Raw genomic sequence first — 23,410 nt, forward strand, 5'->3', positions numbered from 1 at the left:
GCCAAATGAAGAGACCGCAGGTAAAGAAGGATGCAGGGACAAAAAGGAGCCAGAAAGCAAGTAACGTTTTTGTTAACTTTCCTTTAACTTCCCACCCAACAAAGATAACAACAGTTTTCCACGCAGGGAACTTAAATACAAGATCACAATTTCTCCTATCTACTATATAGGCGCCCTGAACTATACCCGCGGAACGCGACAACGCTTCACTAGTGGCCCCCTAACAAGAAAAAGTCAACAAAGTTCACTTATCAGCGCTGTTTCAACGATGCAGTCCTGATGGTGAAGTTCCGTCAGCGACGTAGTCCTGATGGTGGAGTTCCGTCAGTGACGTAGTCCTGATGGCGGGGGAAGGAGGTGTCCTCTGTCGACGAGCCCAGGTGCAAATTCGAGACCAGAATGTCTGTTGCGGTGCTGTGTCACTCCCTGCAGGCAGACGTTGATCCGGGGTAACAGTTTCCAAGTCCAAAGAGGAGTCTTTTCGAGGAGAATTAGCAGAGTAATCCGTATCAGTGACAGCTGAGACAAACCCAGGAGGAACCGGAGCACTTTCTGGCAAGATACTCCCGGGAAGTGCGGTAATACTGTCCCTGAGATGATCAGCGTTACCCCTATGCTTTGGGGGTCGCTGACGACGGTTGCGCCGCTTTCTGGGGGCTCTGGTAATTGTCCGCAGCGTCTGCTGCACGTTCTCCCCCTGTTTCCAGCAAGTTTCACTGCGGCCTGCACACACACGACAACTCCGCTGCAGTTTCCTCCCCTCAGAGATCTCCCGCGCTTCTGTGCCCCTGCTTTCGCGCGCTTTTCCTTTTATCAACCCCTCTCCCTGCGTCACTCCGTCTCCTGTCACCTCCGCCTGGCTTCTCATCCGCCCTTCAAATCCGTCCCCCGGAACCCCGACTCCCGGCAACAATGGTTCCACCCGTCCGTACGGCTCGCCAGGTCCCCGTCCCCTACACCTACTTGACCAAGAATTCCCTTAGCCTGTTACATACAGTGATGAGAATAAGTATTTGTTATACTGCTGATTTTGCAAGTTTGCAAAGCATGGAAAGGTCTGTAATTTTTATTGTAGGTACTCTTCAATTGTGAGAGATAGAATCTAAAAATAAACAGAAAATCACATTGTATGATTTTTACATAATTAAATTGCATTTTATTGCATGAAATAAGTATCTGATCACCTACCAACCACCAAGAATTCTGGCTCTCACAGACCTGTTAGTTTTTCTTTAAGAAGCCTTCCTACTCTGCACTCATTCCCTGTATTAATTGCGCCTATTTGAACTCGTTACCTGTATAAAAGACACCTGTCCACACACTCAATCACACTCCAACCTCTCCACCATGGCTAAGTCCAAAGAGCTGTCTAAGGACACCGGGAACAAAATTGTAGACCTGAACAAGGCCGGTAGAAGGCAACCTTGGTGATTGTGAGAAGGCAACAGCTGTTGGCACAATTATTAGAGAATGGAAGAAACACAAGATGACTGTCAATCTTCCTTGGTCTGGGGCTCCATGCAAGATCTTGTTTTGTGGCGTAAGGTTGGTTTTGAAAAAGGTCAAGAACCAGTCCAGAACTACACAGGAGGACCTGGCAATGACCTGAAGAGAGTTGGGACCACAGTCTCAAACTTTACCGTTATTAACACACTACACTGTCATGGATTAAAATCCTGCAGTGCACGCAAGGTCCCTCTGCTCTCACCAGCAGATGTCCAGGCCAGTTTGAACTCCACCAGTGACCATTTGCATGATCTTGAGAAGGCATGGGAGAAGGTCATGTGGTCAGATGAGACCAAAATAGAAACTTAGAAGCAGAAACCACTGAAACATCGTAAATATCCATGTAAGCTGGCAATGCCAATCGGAAAAAAGTCAGGATAAGGTGCATATAGACACTCTCAATACCATATATCCTACAAAAGCAACGGAGTTATAGTCTAGAAAATATATTTAAAAAAAAAAAAAAAGTTTATTTAAATAATTAGGCATAAAAGAAATGACAAGACAATATATACAATACAAGTCAAACAGATACAAAGGCTCAGGTGTGAGGACCAGACCACATCACAAAACGTAAGCAGGATCAGGGAGAAACTGTTCCACCAGAGTAACAACATAGAATATATGGTGCGAATAAAATTCAGCAGCCAATATCAAGTATGTCAGTGTAAAATCAATTGTCACGCTCTGATCTTAATAATTGCACATATGTCCCAAACAACGGAAGTATCATATACTGCCCTGCCACATTGCATAGGTGAAATAGTCAAATGGAACACCAAACAAGGATGTAAAAAGTAATCAAGTGGAAGGACAGCTTACCCATGAATGAGCCTGCGTGATGTGCGGTCCAGTGCAGCCCCGACGCGCGTTTCACGTGGGCTTCCTCGGGGGGCTGTAACACGGTGTGTCCTAACAAGATTTATATACCGTCCGGACTAAGTGCCGATCACAAAGTAGCGCTAAACGGCGCATGCGCACTGCACATAGTTCCCGGAAATGGCGACACGTCGGGCATCAACAGCAGCGAGGCGGGTCAGTAGGATATCCTTCATGACGTCAAAGACCAAGCCTAGCTGCTTCCGCCGCCGGAGGTGACACCCTGTGGATACTATCACAGTGGGCATGCGCGCCTGCGAGGCCGCCATTTTGGAAATGGGCAAATTGAAGGGCAAAGTCTAGTACATAGTCCCTTTCTAATCTCAGGACATGGGCAAACTAGGAGATTCCCACAATAAAGTGATAAATGCATAAATATTAAAAAAAACACAATCAATAATCAGCAAGTTGTAAGTGCAAAAAATATACCCCAAGTGTGACATATATGTGATAAAAATGTGTGACAAAACAACAAAATATGAAAAACATGCCATATATAAATAAAGTGCACAATAAATACATAATGCATATTACAGCAGTGCTCCATAAAGACATACATAGGAAATCGTAAATGCATACGAACAATAAAAGTGATAAAAGTCGCTCTTCTGGCAATGAAGGTCCATTATGATGATAAAAGGGAATTTCTCATGTCCATATACAGTCTGGGATACAACTTCTTAAGGGAAAGGAAATTAGTTCCAGTATAGATAGTTGCCCAACATTGATCCCAAACTCCAAGAAGGGTCCGGACAGTAAGGATAATTTTGGCCAACAACCTCCTTCCCTTATTAAGAGCATTGAAGATGGGTCAAGGCTGGGTCTTCCAGCATGACAATGACCTGAAACATACAGCCAGGGCAACTGGCTCCGTAAGAAGCATTTCAAGGTCCTGGGGTGGCCTACCCAGTCTCCGGACCTTAACCCAAGAGAAAATCTTTGGAAGGAGCTAAAACTCAATGTTGCCACGCGACAGCCCTGAAACATGAAAGATCTAGAGAAGATCTGTTTGAAGGCGTGAGCTAAAATCCCTGCGGCAGTATGTGCAAGCATAGCCAAGAACTATAGGAAACATCTGACCTTTCTAAATGCAAACATAGGTTTCAATCTCAAATATTAAGCTGTGTTTTGTATTGTATAAAATAATTATTCCATGCAATAAAATCCAAATCAAATATGTAAAAGTCATACAATGTGATTTACTGGATTTTTTTTTAAGATTCTGTCTCTCACAGATGACGCATACCTCTCCATTCTTTGTAGGTGGGAAAACCTGCAAAATCCTGAGTCTCCTGTGCATTTGTGGTGACACGTGACTCCGGCACCCAATCAGCGCTGGTGTCACTTTCCCAGCTTTCTGTCAAATTGAACATGAAGCGGAAGTCCGGGCAGCATCTGATCTCTGACTTTCTCTTGGTGTTCAATTCGTATGAACGTGAGGACAGTGATGCCTGTGCTGATTGGGCACCTGATTCATGTGTCATAACAACTGTACAAGGGCCTCAGGACCACGAGTGCCGACACCGTTGTAATGGCGCCGACATAGGGAGTATAAGCTTTTTTATTTTTCCAAGGCCAACAGTGGGTATGACAAGGAGTTGTCCAACTTCTTTAATTTCCCAGCAGGGGAGGATACTCTTATGGTATGGTCAATGAGTTGGGCCTCAGACATTTGGAGGGAGAGAGCTCCTAATCAAAGAGTTTTCTCCTGTGCCTCTTCAACATACCAGTCTCTGTTTTATAGATATGGTTCTGTGTAACTCCCTTTACGGCCTCATTTATATTTAATATTTACTCCCTTAGGTATGGATTTAATAAGGATTAAAGGCTCATTCCAAAATCTATTGTTTAAAACAGTGTTTCCCAAACTACAGTCCTTATTGACCCCATGGGTCATGTTTTCAGGATTTCCTTTGTATTGCTCAAGTAGTGGAAGTATCATCAAGGCATCAGGATTTGTCTCACCTGTGCAACACTATGGAAATCCTGAAAACATGACCCGTGGGGTCCATGAGGACTGGAGTTTGGGAAACACTGGTTTAAAATGACCTTTTTCCGTGAAAACCCCTTTAACCACGGAGCCTGTTTTCACCTTCATGACAGGTCAATTTTTACAATTCTGACCACTCTCACTTTATGAGATAACTCTGGATCGCTTCAATGGATGCCACGGATTCTAAGATTGCTTTCTCGTGACATATTGTACTTTATGATAGCGGTAAAATTTCTTCGATATGACTTGCGTTTATTTGTGAAAAAAACTGAAGGTTTGTAATTTTCAAACTTTTTATAAATTTTTATGCCCTTAAATAAGAGAGTCGACTCACGCAATAGTTAATAAATAACATTTCCCACATGTCTACTTTACATCAGAACAATTTTGGAACTAAAATTTTCTTTTGTTAGGAAGTTATAAAGGGTTAAAATTTGACCAGCGAATTTTCATTTTTTCAACAAATTTTACAATACCATTTTTTTAGGGATCACATCATATTTTAAGTCACTTTGAGGGGTCTATATGAAAGAAAATATCAAAATGTGACGCCATTCTAAAAACTGCACCCCTCATGTTGCTCAAAACCACATTCAAGAAGTTTATTAACTCTTTAGGTGCTTCACAGGAGCTGAAGCAACGTAGAACGAAAAAATTAACATGTAACTTTTTAGTCACAAAAATCATATTTTAGCAACAATTTTATTTTCACAAGGGTAAAAGGAGAAAATGGTCAGCTAAAGTTGTTGAGCAATTTCGCCTGAGTATGCCGATACCCCATATGTGGGGGAAAACTACTGTTTGGGCGCACGGCAGGGCTCAGAAGTGAAGGAGTACATTTTGACATTTTGAACGCAAAATTGGCTGGAATTGAGAGCGGACGCCATGTCGCATCTGAAGAGCACCTGATGTGCCTAAACATTTTCTAAAACCCCACAAGTGATTTTGGAAACTAGACACTTCAAAAAATGTATCTAGCTGTGTGGTGAGCACTTTGAACCCCTAGGTGCTTTACAGAAGTTTAGAACGTAGAGAAGTGAAAATAAAAAAACAAAATCATATATTTTCCCCAAAAATGATATTTTAGCAACAATTTTTTTACTTTCACAAGGGTTAAAGGAGAAAATGGTCAGCTAAAGTTGTTGAGCAAGTTCTCCTGAGTACGTCGATACCCCATATGTTGGGGAAAACCACAGTTTGGATACCCCCTGAGGAAGGAGCTGCGTTGTCGCTCCGAAACGCACGTCTGGGTGGGCCCTGGGTCCCCCATTTGCTGCACACGTCAGGTATGACATCTTTGTTTACACCTATTGAGGTGTTGGATATCGGGCCTGCTTTACTATTATTAATTATGGCAATCTATTTATTCATATGGGCTGTTATCCGAGTGTAATTCAATACAGTGTGTGTTAGCTATGAGTGGTACCCTAGGCCCCTTTGTTTGTACAGTGTACTGCTGATCAGTGCTCCACCATCCCTACCTCTGTCCTTTGTGCCTATGTATTTGTATTGATTTTAGTGGATGTTAATAAAAGTGATATTTTATGGGATATAGCTGCGTTTTGTGGTGATTAGGATATCTGTTTATTGCAGTTGTCCCTATTTAGTCCGTAGCATACATATATGGGGTAATATACTAGTTGCATGTATATACTAAGGTGCAATATATCATGATTTTCCCCGTATGTACTATGCATGCTACAACTTTATGTCTAGTTTGGATACACGGCAGGGCTCTGAATGGATGGAGTGACGTTTTGGATTGCAGACTTTGATGGAATGATCTGCGGGCATCATGTTGCGTTTGCGGAGCCCCTGATGTGCCTAAACAGTGGAAATCTCCCATAAGCGACCCCATTTTGGAAACTAGACCTCCCAAGGAATTTAGTTAGATATGTGGCGAGCACCGTGAACTTTGAAGTGCCTCACAGAACATTAAAGCATTGAGTCATGAACAAAAAACAAACACATTTTTTCCACAAAAATCATCTTTTAGCCCTGATTTTTTTTTCACATGGGTAATAGGAGAAAATAGACTGAAAAAGGTGTGTTGTAATTTCTCCTAGGTATGGGTATACCCTATATGTGGAAGAGAACCACTCTTTGGGTGCACGGCAGGGCTCGGAATGGAAGGATTGATGTTTTGGATTGCAGACTTTGATGGAATGGTCTGCGGGCATCATGTTGCGTTTGCAGAGCCCCTGATGTGCCTATACAGTGGATATCCTCCACAAGTGACCCCATTTTGCAAACTACACCCCTGAAGGATTTTATCTAGAGGCATAGTTTTATAGTAATTATTATGCTTTTGTTTTTACTGGTGAATTTATAATGTGGTGTTATGTGTAAGGTGTGTGGGGTAAATCAGATTATAAAAGTGTGTTGTGTCACCAGGGTATAAACTAATTTTATTCATTTCTGGACATGTGGTACACTTTGAAGCAATCCTTAATGCAAAGGCCAGGTTTTTCAATGTTGGCTTCACAATGGTAAGTTGCGTCCTTTCAGATTCCCCTCTCGGAGCACACTGCACCTTTTTTGTGATCGTCCTCTCGCTGGAACCTGTCCTGAGAAATGTTGACCTGAAACAATATGGGCACTATCCATTTCAGAAGTACTGGGGCCCTCACCTTCCTGAGTGCCAAACATTAGGGCCTTGATGACTACCTCCTGAAACTGAAGGAAGGACCCCGTATTGCCTGCAGATCGGAACAGCACAAAAGCATTGTTCATTGCCATCTTTTAAATGTGCTCGGACAGTTTTTTTATACTACAGTATACTTTGGCTTTTCGCATGGCACCGTATGGTTTAAGGACTTGATCTGAAAGATCCACACCCCCCATGTACCGATTGTAATCCAAGACACAATCTGGCTTTGGAACTTGTGTTGTGGTCCCATGATCAGTGACAAGGCAGCTGTTTTCACGGTGTATGGTGGTCAAGATAAGGACATCCCTTTTGTCCTTATACTTGACCACCAGCATGTTGTCACTGCTTTGGGCTCTGCTTTCACCTTTTCTCAGAATTTGCCCAATTAGTGGCCGAGGGAGGTGGAGCGCCCGCAGAGCCTAGGGGTACTCGATACCGGGTCCGGTCGTCACGGTGGCAGCGACTCGGTCTATGGCCCTGGGAGTCCAAATTAAGGGAAATATCTTTAAAGGGGTTATTGAAATAAGAATATTTGTGACGCCATCTGTGGTATTCAGTCATGGATGACCGACGCTTAAAGGGGTCCTCTGGGGAGTGGTGGCACTGCAGCAAGGATGGTATGGCTTTCCACAGGTGAAGCTGGGTCCCCAGGGCTCCTGGTGCATTTGGCAAGGATGGTGTGGTGCCAGAAATAAGCAGAGGACACAAGGTTGCAGTCTCTTTACCTGGTTTACGGATGATTTACAGCCACAGTCTAGAGTACCAGCAACAGGTGGCGGTGGAGTCCAGGCAGCCTGAAGATGTGGTGAACTCCCCTTGTCAGGTCAGATTGGGAGCCTTCCGCTATGTGCTGTAGAATAGTCCCTTGCTGCCTATGGCTTCTTCCAAGGTCCTCTCTCACTCTTTGTCCTGAGACAGTTCCTGCATGGTAGGCGATGAGAGACATTTTATTGGAGTCTCTATCCATGGTGATTCCGGGCTCTGTATGTCGCTGTACCTCAGGGTGTAGATATGGGCAAATTACTTTCAATATCCTGCCCTCCGGTTTCTGCTGTGGGGCATACAGTCCCACACAGCCTCGGGCTCCCGGTGCCCGGTTCTTGCACTTCAGCTTAGAAAGGAGCCCAGTCACAGCTCTCTTCCAGCTCCTTACTTCTGTGCTCCTTCCTCTTTCACTGTCTCAGCAGACTCACTAACTCCTCCTCCAAGCCAGAATATATGTTTATCTAGGGAAGCTCCCCTGAAACCGGGTTCAGAGTTCTCCTTCTGGCCTGGAGTCAGAAAGTGTTGCATGTCCAGCTTACCTGCCAAAGAGATTCTTAAAAAGAGGAAGGCAATACCACTGTGGTACACGAACTCCTGGGGTGTCACAGAGGCCTCGCTGTTTTTTTTGCCTGGTGCCACATTCAACTGTACCTCTGGCTGAGAGGGTATTGAAGAGCGAGCTGCTGGTGGAAAAGTTAATATAGAGATAGTAACCCTTATCCAGCAGTGGGTTCAGCAATTCCTACACAATTTTCCCTCTCACCCCCAGGATGAGGGGGGGGCATTCAGGGGAGTTAATCTGGGTGTCCTCCCCCTCGTAGACCATTAATCTGTGGCTGTATCCTGAGGTACTCTCGCACAGTTTGTACAGTTTTATTCCGTACCTCGATCTCTTAATGGGGAGGTATTGTCTGAATTTTAGCTTCCTTTTGAAATGAACCTGAGATTCATCTACGGCGATGAGGGTGTGTACGCCTCAGCAAATTTTCTGCTGAAGTGTTCAACCATTGGCCGAATTTTATATAGACGATCAAAGTTTGGATCGTCTCGGGGAGAACACGGCACATTATCACTATAATGCAAAAAAATTTTGGATTGCGTCAAATCATGTCCTTGTCATGGCCATGCGGAATACCAGTGTACTGTAGAGAATATCAGTACTCCAGTATTGCCGAAGCTTTGGTTTTCGGATTATGCCCATATGCAGCATAATTCCCCAAAATATCATCTCTGCTGCATTTACAGGGGTCCATCTGGCATATGATGATGTCAGGGACAGCCGCCATCTTAACCCGGTCCCCACGTGATGCAGCGCGATGACTGGAGGAAATAGCAGCGCAGTACTAGTACTATGATTTGTCCGAACGCACCTCCCGCACAGCAGTACTAGTAGAGTGCATGTCGCAAAGGGGTTAAGTAATATTGTTCACAAAATAATGTTTTCATTTATATCTTTAATAAGATGTAGAGGGGAGGGACTACAAGGGCACTAAACTTCAAGAATTGCTAGCCGCTAGGAGATGATCTTAGTGCCATAAACTGGGACAAGATCCTGCAAACAAAGTAAAGGGACACTTTTATAAACATCCTGAATAGGACATGTACACAATATATACCCTATGGAAATAGACATGCTAGAAATAGAAGAAAGTCAAAAGGGCTAAATAGAGCTGTAAGTTGCACAATAAAAGATGAAAAAAAGAAAGCATTTAGAGAATTAAAGCAAGAAAGTTGTGACTAGGCATTAAATAATTATATTAAAAAAATTGTATAAAAAACAAAAAAAAATTACGGTAGAAAATACTAAAAACAGGGAGGCTCATTGCCAAAGATAGTAAAAATAAAAAAATATTCTTCAACTACATAAACAGTAAAAAACTTAAAAATAATGATGTTCGTTCTCCCCACAATAATTTGGGTGAAATGGTAGAGCAGGAAAGTCCAATCTACAAAACACCTTCTACTCTATTTAGAGTATTTAGACAGGAAAATCCAAACCGTTACTCAATCCCAGTGGTCAGAATTGGGCTCTAGAATATATATATGTATTTTTTTTATTTTTTTTTTTTATTAAGGACCTTTCTAAATTAGGATTGCATCCATAGGGGTTGACATGGCAGGGTTCTCCTTGTCGCTCTGAAATGATGCAGTACTGATGGCTCAATACACTGCTGATGATGTCAAACAGTTGATGCAATAATGAAGCTGCAGTCTTCCCCTAAAGTTAAATCAAAGGCATTCATAAATTACTACCCCTGTATCTTGAAAACTAGAGCCAATTAGAAAATGTAAGTGTCATTTACAGCCTCTCAAATGAGTTGTGTTTAACTGCTTCTTTGAACCAATTTGGCTGTAATTCTGTGTTGCCGAGCGATTTATATAATCCGGAGGTTTAGGCTTAGAAATTACATTTGAAGTTTAGTCCAGATAAATGGAAGGTCCTGGACTTGGCCAGTGGAAATGAAATGGATAATTAAGTTTTAAATGATAATACAGTCACAGAAAAAGACTTTTGTGTATTGATGGACGGTACACCAAACTTTAGTGACCAGTGCCAGGCAGCCGCTGCAAGGACAAATAAAATAATGGGATGCAGTAAGAGAGACAGAGATCCTCATGAGACTATTTGCCCCTATACAATCACTAGTGCGGATACATTTCGAATGTTTGCACAATTTTGGGCTTCAGTGTAAAAGAAGGACATAGCTAAACTACAGAGGGTACAGAAAAGAGCGTCTAAAGTTACAGTGCCTTGTGACAGTATTCGGCTCCCTGAAACTTTTCAACCATTTCCCACATATCATGCTTCAAGCATAAAGATACCAAAGATAAATTTTTGGTAAAGAATCAACAACAAGTTGAACACAATTGTGAAGTTGAACGAAATGTATTTGTTATTTTAAATTTTTGTGGAAATTCAAAAACTGAAAAGTGGGGCATGCAATATTATTCGGCCCCTTTACTTTCAGTGCAGCAAACGCACTCCAGAAGTTCATTGTGGATCTCTGAATGATCCAATGTTGTCCTAAATGCCTAATGATGATAAATATAATCAACCTGAGTGTAATCATGTCTCCGTATAAATGCACCTGCTCTGTGATAGTCTCCGGGTTCTGTTTGAAGCACAGAGAGCATCATGAAGACCAAGGAACACAAGAGTCAGGTCTGTGATACTGTTGTGGAGAAGTTTAAAGCCGGATTTGGATACAAAATGATTTCCAAGACTTTAAACATCCCAAGGAGCACTGTGCAAGCGATCATATTGAAATGGAAGGAGTATCATACCACTGCAAATCTACCAAGACCCGGGCCGTCCCCCTAAACTTTCATCTCAAAAGGAGAAGACTGATCAGAGATGCAGCCAAGAGGCCCATGATGACTCTTGATGAACTGCAGAGATCTACAGCTGAGTTGGGACAGTCTATCCATAGGACAACAATCAGTCGTACACTGCACAAATCTGGCCTTTATGGAAGTGTGGCAAGAAGAAAGCCATTTCTCAAAGATATCCATAAAAAGTGTCGTTTAAAGTTTGCAACAAGCCACCTGGGAGACACTCCACACATGTGGAAGAAGGTGCTCTGGTCAGATGAAACCAAAATCAAACTTTTTGGCAACAATGCCAAACGATATGTTTGGCGTAAAGGCAACACAGCTTATCACCCTGAACACACCATCCCCACTGTTAAACATGGTGGTGGCAGCATCATGGTTTGGGCCTGCTTTTCTTCAGCAGGGACAGGGAAGATGGGTAAAAGTGATGGGAAGATGGATGGAGTCAAATACAGGACCATTCTTGAAGAAAACCTGTTGGAGTCTGCAAAAGACGGAGATTTTTCTTCCAAGACAATGATTCCATACATAAAGCAAAATTTACAATGGAATGGTTCACAAATAAACGTATCCAGGTGTTAGAATGGTCAAGTCAAAGTCCAGACCTCAATCCAATCGAGAATCTGTGGAAAGAGCTGAAAACTGCTGTTCACAAATGATCTCCATCAAACCTCACTGAGCTCGAGCTGTTTGCCAAGGAAGAATGGGCAAGAATTTCAGTCTCTCGATGTACAAAACTGATAGAAACATACCCCAAGCGACTTGCAGCTTTAATCACAGCGAAAGGTGGCACAACAAAGTACGTTAAAGGGGCCGAATAATATTGCTCGCCCCACTTTTCAGTTTTTGAATTTCCACAAAAATTTAAAATAACCAATAAATTTTGTTCAACTTCACAATTGTGTTCCACTTGTTGTTGAATCTTCACAAAAAATTTACATTTGGTATCTTTATGTTTGAAGCATGATATGTGGGAAAAGGTTGAAAAGTTCCAGGGAGCCGAATACTTTCGCAAGGCACTGTATTAAGTGAATTTGTGAGCTGCAATACTAAGACAGGTTATCAAACTTTGGGTTATTAATTTTAGAAAAATTAAAAGTTAGGGGTGATCTTATTATAATGTACAAATATATGAAGGGACAGTACAGAGTTATTTCTAATGATGACTTTACACCTAGTCTTGTAATGAGGACAAGGGGAAGAGGAAAGAAGGTTTATCGTCATCACAGACGGCGACTCATTACTGTAAGAACAGTGAGACTATGGATCTCTCTGCCACATGATGTTACAATGGTTGTTTCACTACAAAAGTACAAGGAGGACCTGGATGCTTTTCTTATACCGTATTACAGGTTATTATGGGCACTAGTTTCTGTGATGGGATGTTGTTCCAGGGAACTAGTCTAATTGTCATATGGCGTTGGGAAGGATTTTTTTCGTGTCTGCCTCCTGAGGTTTTTGCCTTCCTCAGGATCAACATGTTAGACTTAATGTTGAAAGAAGCCACAAGTCCATTGAGTTAAACATAAACTCTAAGTTCCCACAATGAGTATTTGGTGAGTTTTTGATGTACCGGATTTTCTACATCTATTAGATAAATTAGATTCATTGCATTTTATCACATGCATTTTTAGCACATTTTTCATCTGTGGTTTTTGCCCCCTTTTGATATGGTACTTTAAAAAAAACTGGATACTTCCCGTTAGCTTTGATAAAACATTATTGATAAAGTCATGTGCGAGTAACATTTCTGTTGTAGAAACGCACTAAAAACACAAGGGCATTTTTTTTTACTTGCGGAAATTTAATAGGAAAATTTGCAATTTAATGTATATTTACCTGCAGTAACCATCAAATTGCTACATGACGAGCTCTATCCTCACCTACTGTATCCACACCCATCCCTTGTAGATTGTGAGCCCTCGCGGGCAGGGTCCTCTCTCCTCCTGTGCCAGTCGTGACCTCTATTGTTTAAGATTATTGTACTTTTTTATTATGTATACCCCTTTTCACATGTTGAGCACCATGGAATAAATGGCGCTACAATAATTAATAATAATATTTACTACAAAAGAAATTGACATTTTGCCAACTTCAAAAAAGCACTGTAAGTCAGTCCCATACACTTTACTGGAACTATAAGACACTTTTTTTTGTGCAGCAAAAATATGCAATGTCCAAAAAGCCCCAAATACTCTTTGTGGGAACATAGCCTAAAACTATGAAACTATAACAAGGTCGGATTTCTGTGAAAACTTTTAGCACATTCTGAACATGAAAATGACTTCTCCCATGCGTGAATTCTCTGATGTTTAAGAAGTTTGTCTTTTGCTGTAAAACATTTCCCACATTCTGAACATGGAAATGGCTTCTCCCCCGTGTGACTTCGCTCATGTGTTATAAGAGTTGATTTCCTAGTAAAACATTTCCCACAAAAAGAACATGAAAATGGCTTTTCCCCGGTGTGAATCCTTTGATGTTGAACAAGTTTTGATTTCTCTGTAAAACATTTCCCACATTCTGAACATGAAAATGGCTTCTCTCCTGTGTGAGTTCTTTCATGTGTAATAAGAGTGGATTTTCTTGTAAAACATTTCAGACATTCTAAACATGTGTATGACTTCTTTCTTTTGTGACCTCTTTGATGTCCATCATCCTTTCTGTTATTTTTGCTTTCTTTAACAATTTGTGGTGAAGATAGCATCTGTTGAAAAGAATCAGAGGATAAACTTTTGCTGTGCAGGGCTGTAGATATATCTGGGATAATGGCATTTTCTGCATATGTATCTGGTGTGACACCATAATCATCTGCAGCAAAATCAGAAAATATCAGAAGTCCCTCTGAGCTCCTGGGAAAGTCATCTGCAAAGAGCAAAATGCATTTTATTAGATTTAAATAATGTTACTGAAATTATATTTACTCTTTATTTTATAACATTTCTGTGTAAAAATGCTAGTTCAATAAAATTTTCAACTGACAGGGACAAGGTTTTGTCACATTAGACCTCGTATGACTGATCCTTACCCCGACTTGCTCCTGACCTGCATTGTGTTTAATAAAAATTTTAAAAAAACAATAGAAAAACAACAGGGGTTCCAGCTTCTGGTGAAATATTCTTATTTTATTTGAATATTAACACCTGCTCAGGCCTTGAAGCAGCACGCTGGACCGCGTTCAAAACGTGTCGCCAAGCCACATATTTTCCTGTCCCTCGCTTTGCTACTATGAAGCGTTCAATGTTCAAAGAAAGTAAGAATATTTTACCATTTCACCAAAAGCTCTAACCCCTGATGTTTTTTTATGATTCTTGTGCTTATCAGAGCATTGTTCCGTGCACACTGGACTCTAAAATACGGTGAGATGGTTCCTTTTTCTATTATTGTGCTTCATCCCCTGCTAACACGTCCACCTGCCAGACTACTATGTATGACATAACTCGATCTTTAGTAATTATCAGGGTCAAAATGAGATACCGTAATTGAATAGCTACAACAGATTCAGTGTACATAAGGGATTTTATCATCAAATTTCCGAAGCATACAGCTCCTTCTTCAGATCAGAATACATGTAACAAACAACTGTCATCTCAAAATGTACAAAAGAGGTGCAAACCCCTGAATGGTAACTCCGCTCCCAACACGAATAAATACAATTTTATTCCTTGATGCATAACTCCTTACCAAATCAGCCCCTTGTTTTTCATGTGGGCTCATGAATTGAGCCTGCATCTTTGCCCGCAAATAATGGTCGTGTCATTCAGCCATCATGTACTTCCAACAGCGGCGAGTGGAGCTCGTTAACCTGCTCAATGCCGCTGTCAAGCTGTGACAGCTGCATTTACAGCATGTGTCCCAGAGACTCACTATTCTATCCGCCCAATGTTGGATGCCGATGGGTTGCCATAACATGTGGTGATCATATTTAGCTATGGATGAAACGTTCTGCAAAAATGCTGAAACAATTGACATCTTGCAGATTTTAAAAAAAATGCTGCAGTTCTCCAAATCAGTCAGGATAAAAAAACAGGCATGTGCATGGGATTTATGAAGTCTCATAGATTTTGCTGGTACTTTAAAAACGGCTTTTGATTTGCATAAAAAAAGGCTGCAATAACGTAACATGTAAATATAGCCTAAATCAATATTTCGATAAAATAAGGGTTGGGTCAGTTTCCTTTCCCTTCAGGAACAATATGTTTGCAGGGGTTTGCTCCGGGTTCTCCGGTTTCCTCCCACATTCCAAAGACATACTGATAGGGAATTTAGATTGTGAGCCCCATTGGGGACAGCGATCATGTATGTAAAAGTGCTGCGGAATAAGATGGCACTATATAAGCAATGCATAATAAAATAATACATAAGTAACAAGAGGGGACCAGCAGAACATTTTCCCACTGTGAATTGGGAAGAGTGGGGAAGATGTTTGCTATTGTTATTAAAATAGAGCAGGAACATTAACCCATAGAGGTAATAAAAGTGAAGGGAAGGAGGTATTTTAGAAGATGGAGAATTAATTAAGAATTTGCTATCTTTTGAAAATATCTATGCCTCTACTGTAGATAAATCAGAGAGGGGAAATTGCTGAATATTTGGAGGAGATCCCACGTCTTAAGCCATCCAGATCTCAAAAATCCTTTACGGAAGCTTCAATTTTGGTTGAGGAATTTAGAGGAGCAATAAAATCTCTGTTACATAATTACACCATGGGCTTGGATGGAATTACATCTAAAGTCTACGGAAGATATGAGTTGGAAATTCAGGAAGCATAGATGGAAGTATTTAATGCAGCCTTTGTAAATGGTCATTTGCCAAAATCTACGACAGAAGGGAGTTAGTTCTCTAAATTTAAAAAAAGGGAAAGACCCGCTAGAAGGAAGTCATACCAACCTATTACATTCTTATATGCAGACATGAAATTATTGGCAACGGTTCTTCCAGAAGGACTAAAAGAAAGTGATTAGTACAATTATTCACAGTGACCAGAACAGGTTTTTGCACTGAAGAAGGGCCCATATTAGCCTGTAGAGAGTATATACGGGTATTTAGTCATTAGACACAACAAGGCGTTCGACAAGGTGGAGTGAAGATGCCTATGAAAAGTAATGGTCAGTTTTGGTATAGGAAAGTACTCTTTTAGATGGGTTAAACTTTTGTACCAGTCCCCCCGGTCAGGATGGACATCAGTGGTTAAATGCCTGACCATGTAGCCCTTATTAATGGCATAAGTTAGTCCCCTTATACCGTATTATTCACTAATTTATCGAATCTCTTGCTATTAAATTCAGGTGGGATAAAACATTCCTAAATTTGATTGTGCTGGAGAAGGCGACAAAATTCAGCTATATGCAAATGACATATTAGAGACTAAAAAAAATAAAAATTTAAAAAATAAGAAAATTAAAAAAAAAAAAAGTCAAATTGTCTCAGTTATTCACCGTTGACAATGACAATAATCATAATTGGTAACAATGCATCTGTAAAAGTCCTTTCTATAACATCGGGTGTAATATTGACCTCTGGGCTACAAGCTGCACATTTCAAGATGCATTTGGATTTGCATTTATTTCATCATAAGCAGCTAAATATAAATCTTTTTCCCTATGAGTCTTGAAGTTATCTCAAAGTCTTGTTTTTTGCGGGACAAGTTATACTTTTGAACGACACCATTGGTTTAAACATATCGTGTACTGGAAGACGGAAAAAATTCAAAGTGCAATAAAATTGCAAAAAAAGTACAATTCCACAGTTGTTTTTTTTTTTTTTACAATGTTCACTAAATGCTAAAACTGACCTGCCATTATGATTCTGCAGGTCATTACGGGTTCCTAGACATCAAACATGTATAGGTTCTTTTTTATTTAAGTAGTGAAAAAAAAAATCCAAACTTTGCTAAAAAAATTTTTTTTAAAAATGGCACCATTTTCCGAGACCTGTAGCTTCTCCATTTTTTGTGAATTGGGGCTGGGTGAGGGCTTATGTTTTGCACGCCGAGCTGATGTTTTTATTGATACCATTTTGGTGTAGATACAATCTTTTGATCGTGTTTGTTATTGCATTTTATTGCAATATAGCGGCGACGAAAAACACAATTTTGGCGTTTAGACTTTTTTCTCGTTAAGCCATTTAGCGATCAGGTAAAAAAAATTTTAATATTGATAGATCGGGCGATTCTGAAAGCAGCGATACCAAATATGTGCATGTTTGATTTTTTTTATTTTTTTTTATTTTGAATGGGGCGAAGTGGGGTTATTTGAACTTTTATATTTTTTACATTTTTTTAATACCTGAACATTTTTTTTTTTTTTACATTTTGCATTCTTCAATAGTCTCCATAGGAGACTAGAAGCTGCAGTTGTCCGATCGGCTTTGCTACATAGAGGTGATGATCAAATCGCCTGTATGCAGCAGAAATGCTCTCTTGCTATAAGCGCCGACCACCGCATAGAGGTCTGCTGAAGAACTCTGGTTGTCATGCCAACCCATCAGTAAACCGCGATCACGTGATGGGGTCACTCATGGGCGGGATTTCAGATGTGCTTCCCGGAAGCTAAAGTTAAATGCTGCTGTCAGAGAATGACAGTGGTATTTAACTATTTAACAGCCGCGTGTGGGTCGCGATTCCACCCGTGGCTGTTGGAAACAGCTGACATGTACCATGAAAGATGTGGGCTCAGTGCTGGAGCCCACATCAAAGGGAAGGAGTCTTATTATTACGCCCAACGTTGGAAAGGGGTTAAACTTTTACATTAAAATGTGTTAAAAAAAGAATTAAAAAAAAGATAATTTTTGTTGTGACATCGAATCAGTAACAAACACGAATACATTCTGTGTGAACAAATCATCTCGTCTTTAGAATCTGTGAATTCTCTGCATTTAGTGGTCACTACTCACCTGTGCGGTTATCTGTAGGAATCTCCTCTTTACACCACTCATCACCCCCCGCAAAGGTCTCTGTAGCATTAATATGGGTCAGATGATTAGCCTGAAACAAAGATTGTAAAAGACACAGACAGATGGAGAAGTCATGTGAAATGATTCAGAAGGAAAGATCATAAATGAACATGACGACCAAAAAAATAGCTGCATGTCTCCTGTTTAAATCCAACATGTTGGTTGATAAAAATTGTAACCAGCAGTCTCCAAAACCAGAAAATTGTGAGAAGATTCAAACATCCAGTGTCTATGATCAGCTTTACCCTGTCATCTCCACCAAGTATAAAAAATACACTGAATGGCCGCATTATTAGAGACACCAATATAGTGGCCCGCTGGACCTCCTCTGACCTTCAGAAATTCGTCAATTTATGACATCATAGATTCCACTATGTGATAATTCCTAATGAGATCGAAATAACTTCTTGCAATTGTCACAAATTAGATGGAGGTGCCGATAAACTCAGGACTACCCATTCTACCTCATCCAGGAGATGTTCTACAGGATTATGATATGGGTACTGTGAAGGCTGGGGAAGCAAGAAAAACTCATGGGCATAATCCTGGAAGCAATCCGTTACTATATGACCCTTGTGACATAGGTCATTCTTGTTCTTCCAGGAAAAGGTTGAATTTGCATCATCACAATGCTTAGGTAAGCCTTAGTGTCCAAACATCCATCCACAGACATCCGAGAACTTGGGCTGTGCCAAGAAAACATTCCATGGACCATTACTCCACTTCCACGATCCTGAGTGTGGGGAACTGGATTGATGCTGCTGGTGTCAAATTCTGACCTTCCCATCCTTTCATCATGATGCCACAGAAATTTAGATTCATCCAACCCGGGAGCGTTTTTCCACTAATCAGTGGTCTAATTGTTGCACTTTTCCACTCATTGCTTTTGCCTTTTTGTTTTTCTGTTCAACTTGTAATATACTGTATCCCAACTGTGCTTTTTTGCATCAAGCATTTAACCAATTCCCAAATGAGTGATTTTCCATTTTTACACTCTTGTCTTCTTCCCAGAGCCATAACTTTTTTATTTTGAATTCTGATGTCTTGTTTTTTTGCAGGAAGAATTATAATTTTGAAAGACATTCATTTAATCATGCAAAGTACTGGAAAACGGGATAAAAATCTCCCAGTGCAGTGAAATTGCATTTTTAAGTGGCTAGTGCTGTGTGATGGCTTGTTTTTCACGTGTTGAGCTGATGCTTTTTATCCTTAGGACACATTACTTGGACTCCAGCATTCTGATGAGTGCACAAGATTACAAGTTGCATTCAATCTGAACTTCTATCATCAAGTTATATAGATAAATTAATCTAATTTGAATATAAAAAAAAATTGGATTCCCTAGATTTCAATTTTTTTGTTTGATTTGCTTTTTGGCCAAGAAAAAGGTTAAAAGTTATGTACTCACCTGTCCTCAGCCCTCCCCATAGCGATCCTTCCGCCATTGGTTCTCTGATTGGACCTTCTGTCTTTTTTCCCTATCTTCTTTCTGGGCCAGGTCTGTCATTCACTAGGCCACAGGCCGTCAGGTAGGTCATGTTCAAAGTGACCGCACGCGGTGTGAAGCATGGCAATGATATTTATAATTTCCAACAGCATGTCATGGGGCCCAGTGAACGAAGAAAAGGCCGGAAAGAAAAACAATAAAAGATAGATGGGAATAGAAGAGCCAATCGGAGAACTTGAAGGACAAGAATAAAAGTACGAGCCGAGTCTGGGAGAGGAGTATTCTATTTAGCACTTTTCTGGCAGATTTAATTTGCTATTAATTTATTCAATGTGAATAGAATTTCCCCACTAAATTGAACAAATCTGTCTTTAAAAATTCTGGTAGATTTATTCAACTCTAATGAGTTGTTTACATCCACGATATCCTCTTTTATTGGACATTTAATTTGATCACTAGTACAGTGGTGCTCAAAAGTTTACATACCCCGGCAGAATTTTTGCTTTCTTGGCCTTTTTTCAGAGAATATGAATGATAACACCAAAACTTTTTCTCCACTCATGGTTAGTGGTTGGGTGAAGCCATTTATTGTCAAACTATTGTGTTTTATCTTTTTAAATCATAATGACAACCCTAAACATCCAAATTACCCTGATCAATAGTTCACATATCCTGGTGATTTTGGCCTGATAACAGGCACAGAGGTTGACACAAATGGGTTTGAATGGCTACCAACGGATATACGGGAAAAGGTAGTTGAACTATATAAAACAGGAAAGGGATACAAAACGATATCCAAGGAATTGATAATGCCAGTCAACAGCATTCAAACTGTGATTAACAAATGGAAAATCAGGGGCTCTGTAAAGTCCGGTAGACCAACAAAAATATTGTCCACAACTGCCAACTGTTCGGGATGCAAAGAAAAACCCACAAATAACATCAGCTGAACTACAGGATTCTCTGAAAACTAGAAGAGTATCTATTTCAAGATGCACAATAAGTAGGCACTTGAAGAAAAATGGTTGAGTCACCAGCAGAAAGGCATTAAAATGCCACAAATTATCTCGCCTACAATACGAAAAACAGAACAAAGACAAGCCTAAAAACTTCTGCAACAAGGTAATTTGGAATGATGAGACCAAAATTGTACTTTTTGGCCACAACCATAAATGTATCATTTGGAGAGAGGTCAACAAGGCCTATGATGAAAGGAACACCATTCCTACTGTAACGCACGGAGGTGGACTGCTGATATTTTGGGGATGCGTGCACTACAAAGGCACAGGAAACTTGGTCAAAGTTGAAGAAAAGATGAATGCAGCACCTTATCAGCAAATACTGGAGGCAAATTTGCATTCATCAATTTGGAAGCTGCGCATGGGACGTACTTGGACATTCCAACATGTCAACAATCCAAAACACAAGGCCAAGTCGACCTTTCATTGGCTACAGCGGAACTAAGTGAAGGTTCTGGAGTGACCATCTCAGTCTCCTGACCTCAATATCTTTGAACCACTCTGGGGAGATTTCAAGTGCGCAGTTCATGCTAGAAAGCCCAGGAATTTACAGGAACAGGAGGCTTTTTGTCACGAAGAGTGGGCAGCTTTACCATCTGAGAAAATAAAGAACCTCAACTACCACAAAAGACTTCAGGCTGTCATTGATGTTAGAGGTGTCAATACACAGTATTAAGAAATGGGGTATGTGAACTTAGGATCAGGCTCATTTGGATGTTTTGGGTTGTCATTACGATTAAAAAATAGAAAGCACAGTAGTTGGAAAATTAATGGCTTCACCCAACCTTGAGTGGAGAAAAAGTTTTGGTGTTATCATTTATATTCTCTGAAAAAAGGCCAAGAAAGCAAAAATTCTGCCAGGGTATGTAAACCTTTGAGCAGAACTTCATACTGTTAACAGTTAAAAACCCCATATGGTTGGCAGTTTTAGAAATATTGGTCTTTAGCCAGCACCGATAATCCTGTCTTGTTAGAAGTCTGATTGCTTGATATTTCTATTCTAATGTGAATTTAGTATGAAACTGATGCACAGAAAATTGATCACTTGATTTTATGCACAAAGGTGGTTACATGTCTAATTTCCAAACAGAGAGGCTCCAGTATGGTGGGTGTATCTAATAAATTTGCCATTCAGTGTATAATACTGGTGTATAAACAAGACCTTCACATCCTTCTACACATCATAGGGGAGATCTCATGACACCTCTCCATCTACCTGATCATCTTTAGGAACATTGAGATTTTCTTTTTTACAGTGCTGTGGAAGAAGAAAACCGGGACTTCTCTCTGGTGTTGTCCTCTCATTGGATAGAACTGGAGAAAACACAAACAGGGACTAAATTTATTCATTACATACAGATAATTATAGGCCGTGTGTATTTAGTCCTGTCTATTACCTGGTGATGTGAGGGGCTGGGGAACCTCCATCATGACATCCTTGTACAGATCTTTGTGTCCTTCTAAATACTCCCACTCCTCCATGGAGAAATGGACTGTGACATCCTGAAACCTTATAGGAACCTGACACACACAATTATATCGTCATCCCCCAGATCCCTTCATAGCGTTACTAAACAATGTCTCAGCATTCCCAGCAGTGTCACCTCTCCAGTCAGCAGCTCAATCATCTTGTAGGTGAGTTCTAGGATCTTCTGGTCATTGATGTCCTCATGTATCAGGGGGTGAGGTGGAGGCCCCTTGATTGGACTCAGGGGTCTTTCCCATCCCCCAAACACAGAGGCCTGACAGCACTTGCTAGAGGTCTTCTTCACTACTGTGTAATCCTGGTTATGGAAAGACACATTAATAAACCTCATACATAAGAATGATGCAATGTGAGGTCATCAGAATCTCTCACCTCTCCAGTAAGCCGGAAGAGGATCTCTAAGGTGAGGTGTAATATTCTCTCCTCCATCTTGTCCCATTCCCTAGCCATCCTTGATGGGTCAATCAGGACAATTCTCTTATATAGAATATCTCCACTGAAAGGATCCGATATTGTAGGGTTCTGAATGGGAAGAAGATGAGAAGATGTAACATAATAGAGATCTCATGTAAGAAATCTCTGGATCTGTTACTGGCTTCACATGATCACTACATCCAGTCATTGCCCCGTCCTGCCACCGGTGTAGCACTCAATCCGATTATAGTCACATACTGATAGTTATTACTTAATATCTACAATCCAACACCAAAGACAAATCTAAAAAAAACACCAAAACATTGACCCCCTTCTTGACATCATAAATAAGTTACCCATTCCTGTGCCTTTGGCCTAAATGACCAGGGACGGATTATTACATCCGATCGATTGCCTGTGCAGGCGGGGGGTGTGCAGGCAATCGCCACCGGATGTCAGATGGTTCTGACAGCTGACACCTAGCAGTAAGTGTCAGGAGCGGTCTGTGACCGCTCTTGTCACTTTAACACCCCGAAATGCTGCAATTGGACATGATCACAGCATTCCGTAAGCTGGCAGAGGGCTAACAGCCCCTCTGCCTTTGGATCGGAGACCCAGGGAGTGACATGGAGTCCCGATAGTAGCCATGGTGACCCGATGTCACGACATCCAGGTCACCAGACTTAGCAAACTTGCTGATCATGCCCAGTGCATGATGAACAAGTTTGTCTGTCAGTGCAGTGCACAGTTTCTATAGCATGCAGATACTGCTTTATCTCCATGCTAGAGAAGCGATGAGCCTGCAAAAAAATGATTGTCCCTTAGTCCCTTAGTGGGACAAAGTGGGAAAAAAAGTTAGTGAAAAGTAAAAAAAAAAAAAAAAAAAAAAGTAAATAATGGTAATAAAAATGTAAATAATGGTAAAAATTTTTTTTTCAAAAAATCAAAAATAATAATAAAAAAACCC

General features: G+C 40.7%; 1 protein-coding gene across 1 annotated transcript in view; it reads right to left on the reverse strand.

The window, feature by feature from the left end:
* Positions 1-22,577, reverse strand: part of LOC143768159 (uncharacterized) — a 41,703-nt gene extending 19,126 nt beyond the window's left edge. Inside the window, exons 1-7 of the mRNA XM_077256848.1 lie at positions 22,402-22,577; positions 22,148-22,327; positions 21,941-22,064; positions 21,760-21,857; positions 18,018-18,108; positions 13,355-13,988; positions 10,450-10,504 (exon numbers count right to left, since the gene is read on the reverse strand). Coding sequence (XP_077112963.1) covers positions 10,450-10,504; positions 13,355-13,988; positions 18,018-18,108; positions 21,760-21,857; positions 21,941-22,064; positions 22,148-22,327; positions 22,402-22,479 — 1,260 coding nt within the window. The 5' untranslated portion in view covers positions 22,480-22,577. The remainder of the gene's footprint in view (positions 1-10,449; positions 10,505-13,354; positions 13,989-18,017; positions 18,109-21,759; positions 21,858-21,940; positions 22,065-22,147; positions 22,328-22,401) is intronic.
* Positions 22,578-23,410: the final 833 nt, after the last annotated feature.

This window comes from Ranitomeya variabilis, chromosome 4 (genome assembly GCF_051348905.1).
Source record: "Ranitomeya variabilis isolate aRanVar5 chromosome 4, aRanVar5.hap1, whole genome shotgun sequence".
Taxonomy (NCBI): Eukaryota; Metazoa; Chordata; class Amphibia; order Anura; family Dendrobatidae; genus Ranitomeya; species Ranitomeya variabilis.